Source organism: Anolis sagrei, chromosome 10 (assembly GCF_037176765.1).
Source record: "Anolis sagrei isolate rAnoSag1 chromosome 10, rAnoSag1.mat, whole genome shotgun sequence".
NCBI classification, from domain to species: Eukaryota; Metazoa; Chordata; class Lepidosauria; order Squamata; family Dactyloidae; genus Anolis; species Anolis sagrei.
In genome coordinates this window covers 20,332,003-20,345,140 of record NC_090030.1, presented here as the reverse complement: position 1 = coordinate 20,345,140, position 13,138 = coordinate 20,332,003, and the positions used below count along the sequence as shown (strand labels likewise).

General features: G+C 44.4%; 1 protein-coding gene across 3 annotated transcripts in view; it reads left to right on the top strand.

Moving 5' to 3' along the window:
- Positions 1 to 13,138, top strand: part of PHKA1 (phosphorylase kinase regulatory subunit alpha 1) — a 46,170-nt gene that overhangs the window by 17,726 nt on the left and 15,306 nt on the right. For 2 of the 3 annotated variants that reach the window (XM_067471591.1, XM_067471590.1), the window contains exons 17-23: positions 882 to 960; positions 1,160 to 1,335; positions 5,476 to 5,655; positions 7,932 to 8,020; positions 9,813 to 9,949; positions 11,897 to 12,053; positions 12,265 to 12,344. In XM_067471591.1, coding sequence (XP_067327692.1) covers positions 882 to 960; positions 1,160 to 1,335; positions 5,476 to 5,655; positions 7,932 to 8,020; positions 9,813 to 9,949; positions 11,897 to 12,053; positions 12,265 to 12,344 — 898 coding nt within the window. The remainder of the gene's footprint in view (positions 1 to 881; positions 961 to 1,159; positions 1,336 to 5,475; positions 5,656 to 7,931; positions 8,021 to 9,812; positions 9,950 to 11,896; positions 12,054 to 12,264; positions 12,345 to 13,138) is intronic. The other variant, XM_067471592.1, reaches the window with a different exon arrangement.

Genomic DNA, 13,138 nt, shown 5'->3' with positions numbered 1-13,138 from the left:
TGTCTGCTGCTAAGGTCTTAGTTCATTGCCCGTTGTCTGATGGAAGACTGGTGTTTATTTTGGGACTTTGTGAGAGACTTCAATTTGTGTCTGGTTTAAGACTTCCTTGCTTTCTTTTGCACTTTTCAACTGCATTTGCTTATCCTTTGTGTTTGCTGAAGTAAAGCATTTTTCTTTTGCTTTCAACATTGTCTAAAGGTTGTTTTTGAAGGGCAACTCAGGACAGATTGTTACTAGCCCTAAATTTTTACAGGTCATTGTTACCAGCGAAAGCTGACTGCTCCTACTTCTGATTTATAGCCCCGAATTCCCTACACAGAAGGTGCTAGGGCGTCTCCCAATTAGCTCAGCATTTTTAGCAGCTATCCTAGCTGAACGTCATCTGTGCTTTGTCTCTTTTCATCTCTCTAGAAATGTAGGCACTTTCAAACCCTCACCGTCTGATTCTTCTTCTCCCTCCAATTCCTGAGCACTTCCCTGCTCCCCTTCCTCCTCCGAAGATGTGGAATCCCTAACACCAAGCTTATGTTTTACCTATGGGAGTTTCCTGCTGTTTGTCTCATGGTTTAAAGTTCTTTGCTTTGTGGATTTCTACGTACTAATGGACTTGGTTTCCCTTTGAAGTTTATGGTTTATCTTGGATTTTGGACTTTTACTGTTTTGCTATTTTTTTTTACTGCTTTGCCTACATATATTCTGCAACAAACTGCTTGCTGATTTTACCAAGCTGGTGTGGTGTTTAAGGTTAGAGGTGTTCCTGTTCTGGAGTATGACAGTGGATGCCTTTGCAGCAGATCCAGGCTGGACATGTTTTTTTTCCTGTCCTTTGACCCATTGCCATTCATTGTGGTGTTCTCTTTCCTCTTTGTTTATTCATGAAGATGAATCAGGTACCAGCATCAACCCAGCTGTCCTGGCCACGCTGAGGAAGCTACAGGATGGATATTTTGGAGGGGCAAGGTCAGAACCTTTTGTGTTTGGTGTATATGTGTGTATATTTTGCTAGGATCTTGCTCTCCTTCCCTCAGTGTAAGGGAAGAATCTCAGGTGAGAGCGCAGCCTTGAAAGCGGCCTGCCTATTTGTTAGGCTTAGTCCACCTTATTTAAAGAGCCTGCTTCATGCAGCTGTGGTTGACGTTGTCACTTCTGCTTCTCTCAGGATCCAGGCGGGTAGGTTGTCCGAGTTCCTCACTACTTCGTGTTACACCCACCTCAGCTTCATGGATGCCGGCCCGGCGGGTAAGCTCTTTGCTGATGACTATGGGCTCAGCCGTGACAGCTTCCAAGATTTAGGCCCCGAGGACTGGCTGCATGGCTTTCGGTTGGCGGAAGATGGTAAGGAGATGGGACGGAGGTGGCCCCATGCTGCACTCGGAGTGTGCCGTGGTTTGGAACTAACGGTTCCCTCCATCGTCCAGCCGTAACACCACAGCCCTTGAAGCTGTGCCCCACTCACTTCATTTAATACGCACCTCCTTTTCAGTCCTCCATCCTCTCTTCCTCTTTTCCAGTTCTCCCTGCAATCTCAGGAAGGCAGGAAATGCAGGGTGCTGGGAAAGGGCTTGCAATTCAGTGAATGTGTTGGTTTTCCTTCATAGACTAAGAAATACCCCTTTCTCTGTGTTGTTTCTAATCATTTATTGAGCTTTTCTCCAAGTAAAAAAGAGCATTGCCAGGGAGGACAGTGGAGAGTGACACTTCTAAAGCCCAATTAGAGACAGGAGAGGAGGTGACTTCGTCACAAGGCTGGCAACCAACCCCTCATGATTTGTGCTTTGCTCTCAGGTATAGTCGTCCTGCTCCAGTGTAGTGATAGAAATGAGTCCTGGACTTGAGCCATTGGAAGACATGGGAAGGACAATAGTTGTTGTATTGATTGGAAAGACAGATTTTTTTGTATGTGTGTCTGGAGCTACTTGAGAAACTGCAAGTCGCTTCTGGTATGAGAGAATTGGCTCTCTTCAAGGATGTTGGCCAGGGGATGCCTGGATGTTTTGCCATCCTTGTGGGAGGCTTCTCTCATGTCCCTGCATGGGGAGCTGGAGCTGACAGAGGGAGCTCATCCACACTCTCCCCGGATTCGAACCTCTAACCCAGGGGTCCTCAAACTTTTTAAACAGTGGCCAGGTCACAGTCCCTCAAACTGTTGGAGGGCTGGATTATAATTTGAAAAAAGTATGAATTCACACTGCACATACCTTATTTGTAGTGCAAAAAACACTTAAAAATACAATAATTAAAATGAAGAACAATTTTAACAAATATAAACTTATTTGTATTTCGATGGGAAGTGTGGGCCTGATTTTGACTGATGAGATAGAATTGTTGTTGTTGTGTGCTTTCAAGTCGTTTCAGACTTAGGTTGACCCTGAGCTACGGCCGGGTAAATGACCTTGGAGGGCCATATCCAGCCCCCGGTCCTTAGTTTGAGGACCCCTGCTCTAACCTGTCGGTCTTTAGTCCTGCCAGCACATTGCACAACCGGGGGTTCCTGCAACGATAGATCTCTTTCTGGGAGGGGACAGAAGAGAGCATAGTTTTTTGCTTTGTCTGGCAGTCTTCTGTAGAGTGAGCCATGTTTACAGATAGGGTGGAGAAATGGATATGGGATACCCTATCATCCTTAGGAGTTCCTTGGGGTCAGCACAGGGTCTGGGATATGGAGCCATTCCCCCAATACTCCCTTCTCCTGCTGAAGAAGTGTAACTTTACTTATCTTCTTCTTGAACCAGGAAAATGGATCCTTCATTACTTTATCTGATGCGTATCCCTGAGTGCTCCTCCTTCCCCCTCAGCCCCTCTGTCTCCCGTCCGGAGCTATCCTTGGGGGCCCTGACTATTGCCAGACACCCCAGTATTTGCTGAGGGGTCCCTCTGTTCCCCTCCTTTGTAAAACGTCTCCTTGAATCCTCCCTCCTTCATCCCATTAACAGCGTCCATAACCAAGTTGTGATCCCACCCTCCCTTCCACCTCAGAACGCTGGCATGGGTGCTGTGCCTTTGCAGTGTGTGTACGTCTGCTGGTGTGTTTATGTGTGTTTCCCCTCCTCTGGAGCTTGCAGCACATGCAGGGCTGATCCTGAAGGCTCAGTGGCCCACTTCCTGCCTAGTGGCCTCACCAAAGCCACGAGGGTTATTGCACTAGCAACATCTCTGGCCTCTGCTGATCCTTGCTTTGCTGGGGCTTGCTTTGGGGAAATGGGGAGGAGCTTCCTGGCTGGTGCAGAGGTCTCGCTCTGTAGGGAGGAACCATTCCTCCTCAAGATGAGCCAAATCTCCAAGGGAGTTTTAGCCAGTAGTGTGAGATTTGCTTGTGGCTTTACTCCTCCCAGGCCTGTGCCTGCCTTCTGCCTCTGCCAACAGCATGGAATCCATGGCTTGTACCTGCTTCTCCTGTCCAAGACATCCTACCAATCCTCTCTGCCAAAGGTCTGAGGAAAAGGAACCCAAGGGTCGGGGGACTGTAGAGCAGTGTTTCTCAGCCTTCCTAATTCTGATACTCCTTAGTACACTGTCTCATGTTGTGCTATTTATTTATCATGTCAGGAGCAAATCAGACAGTTGTATTGCATTTTTAACAAACAAACAAACAATCAGACAAACAAAACACAAGCTTGGTAGTTGATTAAATGTCCTTTGACCAGTAGCTGGCCACTTGGAGTGACCCTGGTCTTACTATAAGAAGATCCTCCATTGTGCATGTAGCAGGGCTCAGGTTGCATTGTAGTAGGTGGTCTGTAGTTTGCTCTTCTCCACACTCACATGTCGTGGATTCCACTTTGTAGCCCCATTTCTTAAGGTTGGCTCTGCATCTCATGGTACCAGAGCGCAGTCTGTTCAGCGCCTTCCAAGTCGCCCAGTTTTTTGTGTGTCCGGGGGGTGGGGGGAGTCTCTCATTGATTGAGGTTCTGAGTTTGAGCCTGCCACTTTTGGACTCTCGCTTGTTGAGGTGTTCCAGCGAGTGTCTCTGTAGATCTTAGAAAACTATTTCTTGATGTAAGTCGTTGACGTGCTGGCTGATACCCAAACAGGGGATGAGCTGGAGATGTCACTACCTTGGTCCTTTCACTATTGGCTGCTACTTCCCGGCGGATGTCAGGTGGTGCAATACTGCCTAAACAGTGTAATTTCTCCAGCGGTGTAGGACGCAGACACCCCATGATAATGCGGCATGTCTCATTAAGAGCGACATCTACTGTTTTAGCGTGGTGAGATGTGTTCCACACTGGGCATGCATACTCAGCAGTAGAGTAGCATAGCGCAAGGGCAGATGTCTTCACTGTGTCTGGTTGTGATCCCCAGGTTGTGCCAGTCAGTTTCGTATGATATTGTTTCTAGTGCCCACTTTTTGCTTGATGTTGTGCTGTCCTCCAACCATAAAATTATTTGTGTTGCTATTTCATAATTGTATTTTTGCTACTGTTATGAATTGTAATGTAAATATCTGATATGCAGGATGTATTTTCATTCACTGGACCAAACTTGGCACGAATACTCAATATGCCCAAGTGTGAACACTGGTGGAGTTTGGGGAAAATAGACCTTGACATTTGGGAGTTCTCGTTGCTAGGATTGATAGTTCACCTAAAATCAAAGAACATTCCAAATTCCCCACGCAGGAGGTGCTAGGGCATCTCCCAATTAGCTCAGCGTTTTTAGCAACTATTCCAACTGAACACCGTTTGTGCTCTGTCTCCTTTCGGCTGTTTTTGAAGGGCAACTCAGGACAGTTCCTAAGCCCATCAGAAATATATGTTTTTTCATGGTCTTTGGCGACCCCTCTGAAACCCCCTTGACACCTCCCCCCCCCCAGGGGTCCCAACCCTCCCTCCCCCGGTTGAGAAACACTGCTGTAGAGGATTCCCAATGACAGGTTTTGAGAAGACAGTGTGGTGTATGTTTATTTCTCCTCTTTGCATGTTCGCATCCTGTGACCACAGCATGTTGTCTTCTGTTAGGTGAACAACCTTGTACTATATACCACTGATGGCATGCAGTAGGCATTGGTTATAGAACCCATTGCTGCTGCTTGTTTGGAGTTGAGCGACAGTAGTTGCAACCAATGGCCTATTGGAATTGCCACACTGGCCAGGAATGAAACTTTGCATGTTCGCACATGAGGCTGACATAGCCATGGCATCACCTAGAGTGCACTTTTTCTATCAGCTGATGTGCAAGAAGGAGAGGCATTTGTAATGCAGGTGAGGGAATCCTTCTGCACTACCTGGCCAACAGAAACAAGTGGTTGTGTATGGAGACTGCTTTTGGCATAAAGATGGCAAGGAAAAGGGGTGGATGGGGCCCTGACATTGCCCTTGGGCTTGGTGATGGAGCTCCTGCCCAGAAGAGCTGAATGAGGTGCAGGGCAGATAGTGGGGGCTCTCCTGCATGACCTTTCCTTGGTGGGTCTGGAAGTACAAAGTAATACAAACCCTCACCCCTTTCTCTGCATGCCTCCCCCCTCCCCTCTTCCAGATGACATTTGTGATGAAGTAGCCCAGTACCTGGACCACCTCCTGCAGCAGACGGCCCCCAAGACCCCCAAGTCTCCGGCTGCCACTCAGAAAGGGGGCTTGCACCGCTTCCGGGCCGCTGTCCACACCACCCGTGACATCATGTCTCTAGTCTCCAAGGCCAAGGAGCTGCACGTAGAGAGTGAGTGCCTGCTTCTTGGTGTCCTTTTGGCCTGGGTGGCCACTGGGGTCTCTTTCTGTTGGAAATAGCAACCTTCCAAGCCTCTACTGTTTGAAAATGTGTATACTTGTTAACCTATATTGTATGTACATTTTGGTTTGCCAATTTGACTGTACCTCTTTGGTGTGGGCGGGGCTTCAGACACAGGACTCAATTTTGTATTCAGTTTGTTTAGCACCTCATTGGAGGTGGATATGTTTGCATCAGGCCTCAGTGGAGGTGGATGCATGTTGCTGTTTGGACTTCAGTAGAAAAGTATGACTTATGGACTTCAGTGAATACAGCTATACTTAAAGACATTGGACTGTGGGCGAATACACTAAATAGATATAAGAAGTTTGTTAGTAAACCCGATATGTTATTTTTCAAAGAAGACTTTGTTTTATCTCTGAGTGCATAGTTTTAATAAGAGGTTTTAAGGGAGTGTATATCTTTTGAGCAATTACAATGAAACTTCAATTAAACAACCCTCCTCTGCTGACCAAATATATTTTTGTAATGGCATGTCTTTATCCTTGGTAGTTTAAAGACATGGTTCTTCAGTTTAACAGCTGAGCTACCTGTGTGCCATTACATGAATGCTTATGAATATCACTTGTTCAAAGAGTTGACTTCTAACAAGGTCATGCTTTTCTTGACTAGTGGTTTTCAAAAGGTGGTCTCCACATGTTCACATTTGCCAAACAGGTGTGACATCATTTTTACCTTTTCAATAAGGTTATGGTGCATTTATTTCCAATAGGTTATGGAATTTCCAATACTTTTGTTGCGGAATATACGTTACCCGAGATCATTAGAGTGCTTTTGGAGAAGGAAGAAGATGGAGAGACAGCATGTCTGATTTCCAGGCATTTATTTCTATCTCTGCAGAGTATAGGGTGAACAGATCAAATGACTGTCACAACTGAGGTCTGAATCGCCTCGGTCTTTTATAGCAGAATATCACCCTTTCCACACATGCACAGAAAGAGCTTGACATTTACACAATACAATCATTAACAGGTGTTTCCATGTATAGTTGCCAAGGACATCTTTATCAGGTCTTGGCAGCCACATTGTGACCCCAAACATTTGCTCGATTATGTAACTTATCCCAACTTTCAACCATTACCCTAAGATGACATGTATATTCAATTCCTTAAATCTCTAATTGAATTATAACTTTTATATGTTTATAACATAAGATTTGATCAAGGCAATCTCCTCTAGTCAATCTAGCCTTAACTACTTCATTATAACTTATTTCTTAATATGAAGACCATGAAGGAATTTACTTAGGATGAAACTCTTCTAAAATTGCCTGCTATTTACATTAAGTGGTCAGAGGATGGCGCTCTCTCACCATATGACCTTAGATGTTCCAAGTCTTGGATCGATACTATTGATTTCTTTGTCCTGCCAAACTTCTCTTGTTGATTTCATATCTATGTAAACATTGGCTAGAGCAAACTGACCCAAAGTCCAGTGTCAATCGATATCATCTGCAGGTTTCTCATGCTTGCAAATTAACTCATTAGAAATGGTCTTTTCAAGAACAGGTAGGAACATGAATCTTCTATTTTAGTCTAAATTATTATGATTTCCCTTTATTATTTTATTTTCTCCTAACGGCTGCCACACTTTCAGCTCAGTGATTCTTTGCTTTCTCCACATGTAAAAGTCCTTCTTTTACTTTCTCCAAAGCCTTCCTTTCTCTCCCTCTCAAGCCCCAAGGAAGGCTCCTTCTGCTCCTTCTTACCAAAAGCTCTGGCTATCCCCTTATGAACCCTCCAGGACTTTAAGATCTTCTGGGGAGGCCCTGCTCTCGGTCCCGGCTTTGTCACAAGTACGGCTGGCGGAGACAAGAGACAGGGGCTTCTCAGTGGTGGTCCTTCAGCTATGGAACACCCTCCCTAAGGATATCAGATCGGCCCCCTCCCTTTTAAAATTTCAAAAGAGAGTCAGGACTTGGCTCTTTGAGCAGGCATTTCCAAATACAGTGTAATAGACATAGGAAAATGGAATGGTTGAGTGATTGGACAATGTTTTTAATAGGAGACCTTAATGTTCATGTTTTCATTGATTTTGTTATGGTTTTATTATCCGATTGTTTTTATTGTATTGAAATTGTATTTTATAGTCTTGGCACCAATTGTGAACGGCCCCAAGTTGCCTGCGGGCTGAGAGGGACAGTATATAAATATAGTAAATAAATAAATAAAATATTCCTGAACCCAGTCTTCTTCCTGTCTTTGCAGATGTCGGCATTTACATCCCCTCCAAGATCTTCCAGGAGTCCCACGCATCCCTTAATTTGCTTGGTTCAACCCAGCAGCAGGAAACAAAGGTACGGTTTCTGGGTCTGTGCACTTCCTCATCTCTTTATCAAAGCATCATGCTTTGGTTCTTCCTCTTGGGGAATCTAGGCTGAAAAACAACCCTCAGCTAGTATGATTCCAACATAAATATAGCAGAGTACCAGAAGCAAACTTCATAACCAGCAGAAAACTACATGTGGTGAAGATGGGATAAGTTTCTATTCTTAGGATAGCACAGGATTGCTATCAGAACTTTAGGTCCAAACATATTTATTGAAATAAAAGAAATACATTCTAGATAGAAGAAGACTTGAAGCTGACTAGTTTACTAGATCTCATCTTCTAAGAAGGCAAAAATATCAAAAGGTTCATGCAGCTACATTTTGCCTAGAGAGAGAGGCAAAATGCGTCCTTACTAGGAGGACGAAAAAGGCAGAGAGATGGAAAATGGCAAAAGGCCACATGGCGTAGCCCAGGGCAATACTTATTTATTTATTTAAAACTTTTATATTCCGATCTTTTCTACCTCCGTGGAGGGACTCAGACCGGCTAACAGCAAGGATTCAGTGTTAACAGTACAGTCTAAAACAGGGGTCCTCAAACTAAGGCCCGCGGGCCGAATGTGGCCCTCCAAGATCATTTACCCGGCCCTCGCTTAGGGTCAAGCTAAGTCTGTAATGATTTGAAAGCACACAACAACAACAACAACAATCCTATCTCATCAGCCAAAAGCAGGCCCACACTTCCCATTGAAATACTAATAAATTTATATTTTTAAAATTGTTCTTCATTTTAATTATTGTAATGTTTTAAGTGTTTTTGCACTAAAATAAGATTTGTGCAGTGTGCATAGGAATTTATTCATGTTCTTTTTTCAAATTATAATCTGTCCCTCCAACACTTTGAGGGACTGTGACCTGGCCCTCTGTTTAAAATGTTTGAGGACCCCTGGTCTAAAACATCAAAACAATCTAACAACAAACATCAACAGTGAATTAAAATGCATAAAGGATAAAATACATATAAGCCAATTCGCCAAGATAAAATCATATCCAACTCAGTCTGCATCTGTGGTCAATAACTTTGGTCAATTGCCGGTCCCAGCCATCATTCTGGGAATGCTTCGTTCCATAGCCTTGATTTCACTAGCTTCTTAAAGGTCAGGAGGGAGGGAGCAGATCTAATTTCATTCGGGAGAGAGTTCCATAGCCGGGGGGCCATCACAGAGAAGGCCCTGTCTCTCGTTCCCACCAAAAGTGACTGCGAGAGTGGTGGGACCGAGAGCAAGGCCCCTCCAGAAGACCCCTTGATGGTTCATAAGGGAGAATACGTTCGGACAGGTAAACTGGGCCGGAACAGTAAAAAGGAAGTTACCTAACAAACATTCCATTGCTATATCTTCAAAGAGGGAGGAGACAGTGGATAGCAGGGAGGAGTAAAGACAAAGACCTTTTGGTAAACATGCATAGGAATGTGGGGATGGGGAGGGGGGGAATCCCTCACTCTAATCCTAACTCTAGTCTAGCTACTCATTGAAACAAGAGACCAGGATGAAACCCAACACTTCCTGTCTCTGTAAAGCAAAGGTGGATACCCTCTAGCATTTCACAGTTGAACACTGGCCATGCAACATCAGAGTGAGGTCAAGTGTATTAATAAGGAAGTATAGACAAGTTTAAAAGAAGCTGCAGCAGTTTGCCTTTGCCAGAGCCAACTGGCAAGAGCAAGATTCCGCCCTCTTCCTCCTGCTGCTGAGTTCATGGAAGACATCCATTTCCTGGCAGCCCTTCTGAAGTTTCTCTGGCCTCCTTTCCTCCCTAGCCATTCTCTCCAATGGAGCTTGACCTCCCGAAGGACGCAGAGGGGAACGTGGATGGCCAGGCAATCGTGGAGCAGCTGCGTGCCTGCCAAACTCTACAGGATCAGGCCAACTGCCTCTATGTGCTCTACACTCTCAAGTAGGAGCGCCGGGTGGGAGGGATATGGATTCCTACTCCTTGTTTGCTGAGGAGCCTCCCCTGCTTATTGGGCATTTCCAAAACACAGTCCCAGATGGGTTGCTGTCCTCCCAGTCCCCCCACTGCCTTCCAGGAGGAGAGGTGCAGTGCTAATTGTATATCTTCCAAGAGTGGCCAAAGAAATATCTACATTGCTCCTATGGATTTGGGAGCATAATTGTAATGGAAGGAGCTGGGGTTGCTGATGTCTCCGCTTGCTGTCTGCAGCTCCTTTTAAGTCAGGACTGGGAATCACAGAGCCCTCCAGGTCCTGAAGAACTATTTATTTATTTATTTACAACATTTATATGCCACCCTTCTCACCCAAAGGGGACTCAGAGCGACTTTTATATATATATATATATATATATATATATATATATATATATATACACACACACACACATACATACATACATACATACATACACACACACATACACACACACACAATATATTATATTATATTATATTATTAGCATAGTACAATATCGGTATTAAATATTACGATATTGTACTATATCATTATATTGTAATATTATTAGTAATATTACATGTAATATAAATATATAACTATAATATCTTATTATTAGTATTCTATTGCATTATATTATCTATATAAATAAAAATGTAATATTCATTTGTGGGATTAACAGAACTCAAAAACCACTGGACGAATTGACACCAAATTTGGACACAATACAACTAACAGTCCAATGAGTGTCCATCACTCCTATAAAAAACTCACACACAAAACCCCAGCGGAACAGACTTAAAAACCCAAAAAATACACATACACTCTTATACTTATACACATGCACACATTCGTATCTATATGCACAAACACACACAAATATACACATATACACACATACAGATCCATACACATATATACACTTGCACATATATAAAGATACATACATACACACATATATACACACAAATATGCATATAGCCAAGCACACACATATGCACAATATGTATGTACACATATAAATACACAAATATATGCACACACACACACATATATACACAAACACACATATATACACATATATACACATATACACAAATATGCACACACACAAAACACATATACACAGACTGGGCCACAGCAATGCATGGCAGGAGGTGGCTAGTCTATATAAATAAAAATGTTCGTTTGTGGGATTAACATAACTCAAAAACCACTGGATGAATACACTTACACTGGACACAATACACTTATCAGGCCAACAAGTGACCATCACTCATAAAAACACTGAAAAACACAGCAAAAGAGACTTAAAAAGCCAAAAAACAAAAATATATTACAACGCATGCTTAAAACCATGTGTATATATATATATATATATATATATATGCAAACACGCATATAGACACATACACACAGATATAACACATCTACACAGACTGGGCCACAGCAACGTGTGGCAGGGGACAGCTAGTAATATTATAAATATTATATGTATATGCAATCTATTACATTACATTACATTACATTATATGGCCCAGCATCCTTTTATCATCCCCAACATCCTTGTATGGGTTCAGGGATTGATTGGAGCTGCAGTCCAGCAAGATTTGGAAAGACACCTCGTTCCCATCCCCGCTGTAAACGTAGAATGGGTTCCTTAGCAGAAAAGAAAGAATACTTTCCAAGGCCATTTACTCCTGGCTGGAGTCATCTTGACTTGTGCTGGAAGTTTCATTCTCCTCCTCCTAGTTCTTCACAGTCTGGTGAACTGAGATCACAAGGATCTTGGTTGCCTTCCTGAACTGGTCATCTAGCACCCAAAGTGGCCAGCTCTGACAGAGCAAGCACTGGCCATTGCCATTTGCCCAGAGTGAGATTGATGGAGGATGCAGCTGAGTGCCAGCACATCGGTGGCAATTTCTTGCTTTCAGGGGCCCAGACTGGGACACCCAGGTCTATGGTGAACCGGGATCTACCGTCAACGATCTTCTCTTGGAGTTGTATGGCAAAGTCAGTGCAACCCGGCAGTGGGCTTTGATCCGCTACATCTCTGGGATCTTGAAGAAGAAAGTGGAGGCTCTCGATGAGGTGATGGAGGGGCACGGCTGCCTCCTCCCTGGCATTCAGGGAGGAAGGGATGTGGACTGGGTGGCCAGAGTGGCTTTCTGTGCCTGAAGGCCTCTTCTGGATTGTCATCTGTTGGGGGTGCTTTGAATGCAATTTTCCTGCTTCTTGGCAGAATGGGGCTGGACTGGTTGGCCCACGACATCTGTTCCAACTCTTATGATTTTCCCCATAGGCCTGCACTAGTCTGCTCTCTCACCAGAAACACTTGACCGTGGGGCTGCCCCCAGAGCCAAGGGAAAAGACCATTTCTGCGTGAGTCCACTTTGCTGGAAGGGCTTTCTCTGGGGGTCTGTGCCAACTCCAGTGCAGCAAAGCAGCTGGGTGGGTCTGGTCTGTGAAAGCAAAGGAGATGTCCTTAATGCAGAGGAGATGCCTCCATCAAGAGCCAAACTCTTTGCCTTTCTCTGAAGCAGCAAGAAAATTGGCATAATGGGGCTATTCTAGAATTACATCCTGTATTGGACTAGTTAAGTTGTATGTAAGTTCTGGGCCCCCTGCTGGTGCAGCGGGTTAAACCGCTGAGCTGCTGAACTTGCTGACCAAAAGGTTGGCAGTTCGAATCCAGGGAGTGGGGTGAGCTCCCACTGTTAGCCCCAGCTTCTGCCAAACTAGCAGATCGAAAACATGAAACGTGAGTAGATCAATAGGTACCACCTTATCAGGAAGGTAATGGCGCCCCATGCACTCATGCTGGCCACATGACCTTGGAGGTGTCTATGGACAATGCCAGCTCTTTGGCTTAGAAATGGAAATGGAGACATGACTAGACTTAATGTCAGGGGAAACTTTACCTTTACGTACATGTAAACTCTGTGTAATTTTGTTCTGAAACCAAAAGTCCCAAAGAATTTTCTGTGGTTAAGGATTCCTGGCATTTGTAGATGTATTCTTCAGCAGACCATGGCTTCTAGGGTTCTTTAGGGTGTGGCCATGGGAACTGAAGTGGGACCAAAAAGCTGTAACTTCCAAGGGGTGGGAAAGGAGCACCACATCTGCAAGCTTACCTGGCACATCTGGGGAAGCAGGGCTCCTTCATTCATGGCGCC